The 7,970-nt window shown below is 42.6% G+C and overlaps 1 protein-coding gene across 3 annotated transcripts; it reads left to right on the top strand.

The window, feature by feature from the left end:
- The first annotated feature begins 386 nt into the window (after positions 1 to 386).
- Positions 387 to 5,674, top strand: LOC119271283 (U1 small nuclear ribonucleoprotein 70 kDa-like). 3 transcript variants are annotated; one of them, XM_037553186.1, is made up of 11 exons: positions 389 to 553; positions 661 to 775; positions 924 to 1,003; positions 1,615 to 1,690; positions 1,776 to 1,840; positions 1,950 to 2,012; positions 3,505 to 3,586; positions 3,667 to 3,829; positions 4,253 to 4,321; positions 4,408 to 5,056; positions 5,541 to 5,674. In XM_037553186.1, the coding sequence occupies exons 1-10, from the start codon at positions 455 to 457 to the stop codon at positions 5,039 to 5,041; spliced, it is 1,446 nt and encodes a 481-aa protein (XP_037409083.1). In that variant the 5' UTR covers positions 389 to 454; the 3' UTR covers positions 5,042 to 5,056; positions 5,541 to 5,674. The 3 variants fall into 3 exon arrangements, with proteins under 3 accessions (XP_037409072.1, XP_037409083.1, XP_037409076.1); XM_037553179.1 differs by lacking the exon at positions 5,541 to 5,674 and adding an exon at positions 5,332 to 5,502; XM_037553175.1 differs by lacking the exon at positions 5,541 to 5,674 and having other exon boundaries at positions 387 to 553; positions 4,408 to 5,293.
- The last annotated feature ends 2,296 nt before the right edge of the window (positions 5,675 to 7,970 follow it).

Raw genomic sequence — 7,970 nt, 5'->3', positions numbered from 1 at the left:
GGCGGCGGCGGCGGCGCGGAGGTTGGGGAGGATGAAACTTCCCTCTCGCGCGTCGTTGCTAGGATTGCAAGTTGACCCCTGTTTTCCTTCCAAACCCCCACTTCTACAGGTTGGAGATGTGTTTTCGGGTTGGGCCTCTAAAAAAATTTAAGGGTTTAAGGGTTAAAGGGGTCTAGTCTATGCACTTTTTTCTGTCCAAACTGTAAAAAAACAGTTATTTTTACAGATTTAAGGGTTTAAGGGTACTATTAGAAATGCTCTAACATGTTTTTCTTCTTTTTATTTTATAATATAATTAGCAGAAGCTGACATGTAGGCCGCTCACGACTACGGGTCCATCGAATCAGTGACGGAACCGGCCCACGCCCACAGGCTCCGTTAAAAACTGACCAAACCCTCTCCCCACAATCCTTCGAACAATCTCCTCCGAGCTCGCAAATCCGCCGCCGCCGCCATGGGCGACTACGGGAACGCGATGATGCGGAACCAGGACGCGGGCGTGCAGTCCCGCGTGAAGGCGCAGAGCCGCGCCAACCTCCTCCAGCTCAAGCTCGTAAGCCTTCGCCGCTCCCCCTCTAGACCTAACCCTAGCCTCTCGCCTTCTCCGTTCGATCTGTCTTTCTATCCGAGATTTGATTCTGTGTTGCTGTTTGGTGGCAGATCGGGCAGAGCCATCCGACGGGGCTGACGACGAACCTGCTGAAGCTGTTCGAGCCACGGCCACCGCTCGAGCACAAGCCGCCGCTCGAGAAGCGCAAGTTGCCGGCTTACTCTGGTAATTCCCATCGTGCATCTTATCAATTTAAGTACTCCGTAATGAAATTGGGGGCCAACCCCTTAATTCAAAAAATCCCCATCGCGCAACTATGTTTGTGCTTGATGCCAGCGGCCCTGCTGATGGACTGTTTTTGATCGGTTTGCAGGAATGTCGCAGTTTGTATCGAGGTTCGCAGAGCCTGGTGACCCCGAGTATGCTCCGCCTGTCCCCACATGCGAGACTAGGGTATGTTTTTGGTCTTGTTGCTGCAGTTTGCGCTGAATCAGCTGGCATGGAAATTCTGTGGCGGTATCCTTGTCCCAAGTTGTGTACTCCCTCCGTTCCAAATTACTCGTCGCAGAAATGGATGTATCTAGAACTAAAATACATCGATACATCCATACCTGCGACAAGTAATTCGGAACGGAGGGAGTAGTTAGTAATCATATAGATATAGTACCTCTTATGTGCAGGCATTCTGTAGCGGCACTGGTATCCTTCCCCCAAGTTGTGTGCTCATGATCATATAGTACCTCTTGATATGCAATTATGTTTAGGAGTTTACAGGGTGGGGTGGGTACTTGGGCTTTTTAGTGCACCTGAAATAATCAAATAAAAAATAAATTACAGTGGTGAACTCCCAGTAATTAAGTTGTCAATGCTGTCATGTGAATTTTGATAGTAAGGCTTTCTAAACAGCATGGACATTTGTGATTGATCCAATGAAATAATGCAAAGTTAATTTCTTGCATGAGTACATATAAATTAGCGAGCTATAGATTCAAATATTACTCAAGTTTTATACTTATTTATTGCTAGTCTATCTCTTATTTTAGTATTAAATTTTGTGTTAATAGGCTGAAAAGAAGGATAGAATCCGTCAACTTAAGCTTGAGGAAGGTGCAGCTAAGGTTGCTGAAGAGCTCCAGAAGTGTAAGTTGTTTCTGAAGCCACACTGCCCTTTTCGTGTTATATATATGTACTGCTAACATTGTTATTTTTAAACTATTTTATGTAGATGACCCACAAAATGACCCCAATGTCACTGGAGATCCATACAAAACACTCTTTGTTGCACGACTTGTGAGTATTTTACCCCATCATTCAGATTTTCTTAATTCCTGTGAAAACAGTGCAATCAATAAGTTTTTTTTGTAACTTAGTTCTCACTGAATTTTTGAAACTGTTGCAGGGCTACGAGACATCCGAGCAGAAGGTTAAAAGGGACTTTGAAGCTTATGGGCCTATTAAAAGGGTAAGTGTACATGGTAAATACCAGTACAGGTGATGTTATTCCTCATTGGTAAGGTTTTCAGTTATTTTGGTTGCTAAACTATCGTGGGTGAAATCTGGGGAAAATTTGCTTTGCTGCCTTATATAGCCTCCTGGCAGCTGCTGTCACAAAGTGCTACTTGGGAATGAGGTCATTCTGCATGTTCTCTTGTTGCTTCCACCAAGTTGGGAACCTTTCATACCAAGATAGAAAGAACCTCCGACACACAAAGCATGTGTTCTTTGAAACTTTTTCCAAAGAACGTTGAAAACCTATCTTTCCATGTTCTATTTCCTTCCTCTTTCTTGTTCTTAGCAAGTTTAGTAATGCGAGCCGACATTATATTTTCTCTTTGCTGCGTATTCGTGTACGTTTTTTTGGGTAATATATTGGATAGGCATCTTTCAATTTGGGGGTCATGACACCATTTCTCCCTGTAAGCCATAGATGTCCATATGGAAATCGATGCATTTCTTGGTAGATAATTAAACAGAGTTCAGACGAGGCAGCAATCAGTTTGGTATACTGTATGAATCCTTGGCAAGCCATTTAATCTGTGCACTGTTGGTAGAACATTTGAAGACTGTAAATTTCTCTGGTAAAAGAAATGTGCATGCAAAGGTAATTTTGATGCTTGATTTCTTGAGAAAAATCGTGAGGAACAGAGCAAACAATTTGCTTTTGCCATGGCACCACAAGGTAGTGTTGCTTTCATGATTGGTTCTTTCCTGCCCCACAAAATCTCCCATATTGATTAACTGGAGCTGACAAAGCATGAAGAATTCTTATAATGGCAGAAGTGTAGATCACTTTTGTCTTAAAGAGCAGCTTATCTGCAGGCGATTTCTACGCCCTGAGACCTAATTGGGTAGGTCCACTGGTGAGTAGTATTTGTAGTTACTTTCCATGAGCTGTTATGGTACTAGCGCTGCTGCCAAGTTCTGCTTCTCATGGAGGAAACAACACAAACGTATAATGCGTATGGTATCTCTCAACTCCTAGAGTTGAAGAGTCTACTCCATTTCCATGTGTGTAAGGAATACTTACCTACCCTGCACTATTATCACCTTGATTCATGTAATTGCTTTGGCTATTTTGTTTTCTTCGCCACAAAGGTTGAACAAATTATAAGCAACAACGGTGAGGGTAACTTGGTATAGTATTTAGTCTCTGCAGTACATTTTTTCCCTTTATTAAGCAAGTTCCCTGGTAAGGGGGTGTGGGATGTATTTTCCAACATGTGCGAATCGGCGAGACTTCATGTTCATGTGTGCTGGATTTCAATCCTTATGCGGAAGCTCTACATATGCAAGGTTAGCACGGCTAGTTAGGCTAGTGCCTTCCTGTCGTGCAACAATGAAATATGTTTTTAGCCAAACAAACTAGTGTATGTATTGATAGCCAGTAGTATTTCTTAAGTTGAATGCAGGTTTATTTCTAAAAAATCTTTAATTACTGTTTTTGAGCTTTGCAGGTACGGCTCGTAACCGACAAGGTAACAAATAAACCTAGAGGATATGCATTCGTAGAGTATGCACACACTCGGGACATGAAAAGTAAGTTCATTGGTCATTCAAACTCAATGTAGGCTTGCATGGCTTGATGACTGACCCATTTCATGCTTTGTTGTCACCAGGTGCTTATAAGCAAGCTGATGGGAGAAAAGTGGATAACAAAAGGGTGCTTGTTGACGTAGAGCGTGGTAGAACTGTTCCAAATTGGCGTCCTAGGAGATTGGGTGGTGGACTTGGATCAAGCAGGATTGGTGGTGAAGATGCTGCCCAGAAGCATTCTGCTAGGTAAGAATACTTAATTTTCTTGTTACTGCATTTCTCTCTACTGTCTGATATACCTTTATACTCCCTCCGTCCGAAAATACTTGTCCTAGTAATGGATGTATGTAGACTTATTTTAGTTATAGATACATCCATTTTATCCATTTCTTAGACAAGTATTTCCGGACGGAGGGAGTATGTATTAACGGTCTATAATGAGTCTGACATTGTTCATCCACACTGATGTTTGATACTGCATTATTGTTGATATATCAGGGTATAACGCGGTATTAACATGTGTATGATAGTAACCTTGGTTCTGTTTCTGTGTATAGCTGGTGGTGCAGAACGTTTTTGGGGGCTTTAGGGTATTATATTGATGTTGTCCGTATGTTAGATGATGTAATTAGTATCTTGTGCTAATATGTTTTGGTTACCACTTATCAGAGAGCAACAGAACGCTGCTGGGCGACCCAGATCAGAAGAGCCTAGGAGGGATGATCGTCCTGCAGATCGGTAAGCATTTTATATCCTTATATATTGCTCGCTGTTACCTTGATGCTTATATTATTTGCTAAAGTGACGTAATACTTTTGCTGCAGGGATCGTGAGAAATCTCGTGATAGGGTACGGGAAAGAGATCGTGACGAGAAAACTCGTGAACGCTCACATGACAGGACCCGTGATCGTGATCCAAGGGAAGATAGGCACCACCATAGAGATCGTGAGAGAACTCGTGATAGGGACCGAGAACGGGACCAGGAGAGAGACCGTGGGCGTGACCGGCGTGATAGGGATAGGCACAAGGATCATGGCCGGGATAGAGACCAGGATAGAGACAGGAAACGTGAGCGCTCTCATGGCAGGGGCAGAGACCGTGACAGAGATTACGAGCGTGCAAGTCACGAACAGGACCCTGGCAGGGACCGAGATTACAAGCGTGCGCGCCATGAACATGATCGTGGTCACTTGCAGGAGAGTGATGCTGATTATGGTAATGGTGAGCTTGGCTATAACCAGCATGAGCACCACAGAAGTCACGAACAGTATGGTTATGGCCTAGATGGACATGAGCGCTCAAAGCGACATGAGCATTACCGGGATGATCCACACAGTAAAATGGCAACCAACCATCAGGGGCAACCTGAAAATGCAGAACCTGCAGTCCCCGAGGAAGGGGAGGCATATGAAGAAGGGGACTACCAGCATATCCAAGCGAGTGAATACAGGAACTAAAACTTGATAGCTGTGGTAAGGCTTTGTTAACGCAGTAATATTCGCATCATTTCAGCTGTTCCCAGTGGTTCTCTCGCCTTTTTCTTGTTGGCACTTCCAGTCTTATCCCACTTATTTTTGGTGTGTTTGTTTGTTGTATGCTATTTGTAATAATTTGCTGGATAATGCTTGTGGTTTGTGTTCACTTGTTAGTGATGTTCTATGTAATTTTGAAGCCAATCGCCAATCAATGTTAACTTGTTACTCGTCTAATGCGGCTTAAGTTTATGCATTTTTGTTGGTTTCGACAGTTACTGTAGATGCAAGCATAACATGGGCGTGGTTGCTGGTTATAAAGTGGACTGTGGATCAAGTTACTCATTTCTTTTACTTTGTTTCTTGTTTCCTTGTAAATGATTTTGTTGATCATCTGAGGAATTTAGTTTTTGCTGTTGAAAAAAAGCTTAGGGGCTTTTACTATACTAAATGTTCTTTTTTTGTTGTTGTTGCGTCTTTGCAGTTTGCTTCTGTAAACATTGTAAATAATCTCAGGCCTCTGAGAAGTCAGAGGCCTTGAAATGGCAAACGGAGCTTAGAGCATCTGTAACTCCTTTTGAATCGGATATTGTATAGGCTAAGCAGTGTAGCCCGATTTCTCTATGGTTTTGCTGAACTTCAAGCCTTTGGAGCCAGTTAGGGAATTTTGATGGATGGTGGCACTAAGAGCACAAAAATGTGGTTGGAGTAAATTTTGGGGCAGAAAAATGTGGTTTTTAAGGTATAAGAAAATGTACTCTCCAACACAGCCCGAAAATTGGTGCCCCAAAATGTGCTGTTTTGACACAAATAACCATTTTCTTGTGGTCCTACGTGATCCTCCGCAACAACCAAAGTGCTGTATATTTGTAGCATTCGTTGTTGCACTTCAGGGCTGCCCAAGATTTTTTAGGGTAAATTTCACAAATAGAACATTTGGATCTCCTTTTTGGCTTGAAAAGTGGGGAACCATGGCTACTACCCTATTACAAAGCTGCTATTGCAGATAGTATGGTTGAAAGGGATGGCACGGGTACTTCGGGCCCTTCAAACTAAGTTATTTAATGATGGATTTATGGGTTTCTCCTAAAGGCATCTTCAATAGTTTGTATGTTAGCTTGTTGGTAAAATATGCCATGTCATCAACCAACACCTTAACATACAACAACTTCAATGGATTATATCTAGTTTGCCCAATAGGATGTGAGATAATAAATGAGGTGTTCTCTCATTCTACATTGGAGCTTGTGCAATGGGTGTTGGTTCATGTACATATAACCTTCCTTTCTTTCCTCATTTATTGTATGACACATCATCAAAAATCCTATGTGACAAAGTCTACCGACAACTATCTTACAATCATTGAAGATGCCCTAAGAGAAACCAGTGCTTGAGATCTGTTATCTGTGGTGTTTGAGCTTGATTGCACATCTTTTCGCTTAAGACCTCCTCTTTCGCTTGGCCATACGAGGAAAGATGTCTTACGAGGTGAGTTAGACAACATATGCATCTATCTCTTTTCATGATTGTGTGTGCGTGTGCGCGCTTGTTCTTAAGGGAACGTGCAAATCACCCAATCATATCAGGATGGATACAATGGGTGAGATTTTTGTTCGTATTGATCTCTTACCCATGCTATAAGAAGAAGGGCGCCATGGAAGAGTTTGGGGTCCAAAGCCACACCTTCTTTTCCCCATAGCAATAGAGGCCAAGAGCTATCGGCAGGGTGCTACATTCAATCTGATCGATGGCTCAAGATAAGTGAAAGTGCAACTAATCCGCGAGTGGTTTTGGTAATTCATAATAACATATATGTCATTGAACTAATGCTTATTCAAGATAGGTTTCACAAAAGTTTAATGATTGGCATGGCAAGGCACATGAGAATGTGGACCCCTCAAAATACTAAGGACATGGATTGGCAAAACTTTCACACCCTACATTTTTGGTTAAGTGATTCAAGATAACATTGAGTCCATAGGAAAGTCAATACTATTAAATGGGGACGAGGTTTTGATCATGACTCAATTGCTCAAGTACTTAAGATATTGCTCCAAAAACCCTCTACCACTTTCTCCAAATCATACATGTACAAAACCCTAAATAGCCAACTCAGTCCCATGGGAAACATCTACTCTAGACCCATCAAGTTGATCCTATACACTGCTAGAGCCAAACCCTAGAATTTTGGTCTCATCGAGATTGCGATCGGTCTCATCGAGTTGCAGTGACCAAGTTTCTGTAAACCAATTCGTTCACTTCGGAATCACTGAGTTTGACTGACCGAAACTACCGAAACCAAGTCATGCCTAGGTCATCGCATTTTGGTCTGTTCGGGATTTTCACTTCGGTCCCACTGAAAAGCCCAACATTCATATCTTTTACACAGGTCAGTCTCATCGAGTTTTTGGATCGGTGTCACCGAGTTTAGTCAAAGTATGTAACGATTGGATTTTCGGTGAAGGCTATAAATACCCCTCCACCCCCTCCTACTCTCTAAGAGAGCCATCCCAACGTATCTACACTTCCCAGCATTGATTTTCTGAGAGAGAACCACCTACTCATGTGTTGAGATCAAGAGATTTCAATCCAACCATTTGAACCTTGATCTCTAGCCTCCTCAAGTTGCTTTCCACTCCAATCCTTCTCCTACCCAAGCCAAATCTATGAGAGAGTGATTGAGTGTTGAGGAGACTATCATTTGAAGCACAAGAGCAAGGCGTTCATTATCAACAACACCATCTATTACCTTTTGGAGAGTGGTGTCTCCTAGATTGGTTAGGTGTCACTTGGGAGCCTCCGAGATCTTGTGGAGTTGAACCAAGGAGTTTGTAAGGACAAGGAGACCGCCTACTTCGTGAAGATCTACCCTGAGTGAGGTTTAAGTGCATCAAGTGCTCCCTTAGTGGTTTTG

Source organism: Triticum dicoccoides, chromosome 1A (genome assembly GCF_002162155.2).
Source record: "Triticum dicoccoides isolate Atlit2015 ecotype Zavitan chromosome 1A, WEW_v2.0, whole genome shotgun sequence".
NCBI classification, from domain to species: domain Eukaryota; kingdom Viridiplantae; phylum Streptophyta; class Magnoliopsida; order Poales; family Poaceae; genus Triticum; species Triticum dicoccoides.
Note: the sequence above shows the minus strand (reverse complement) of the source record. Positions and strands in the feature narration are given on the sequence as shown.

Bases quoted from the DNA above. Each gene is read 5' to 3' on its own strand.
- LOC119271283 (XM_037553186.1), top strand. From the start codon at position 455: ATGGGCGACTACGGGAACGCGATGATGCGGAACCAGGACGCGGGCGTG. The intron at 776-923 runs GTAATTCCCATC...ATCGGTTTGCAG, and splicing joins CAAGTTGCCGGCTTACTCTG to GAATGTCGCAGTTTGTATCG. The intron at 4,322-4,407 runs GTAAGCATTTTA...CTTTTGCTGCAG, and splicing joins GATGATCGTCCTGCAGATCG to GGATCGTGAGAAATCTCGTG.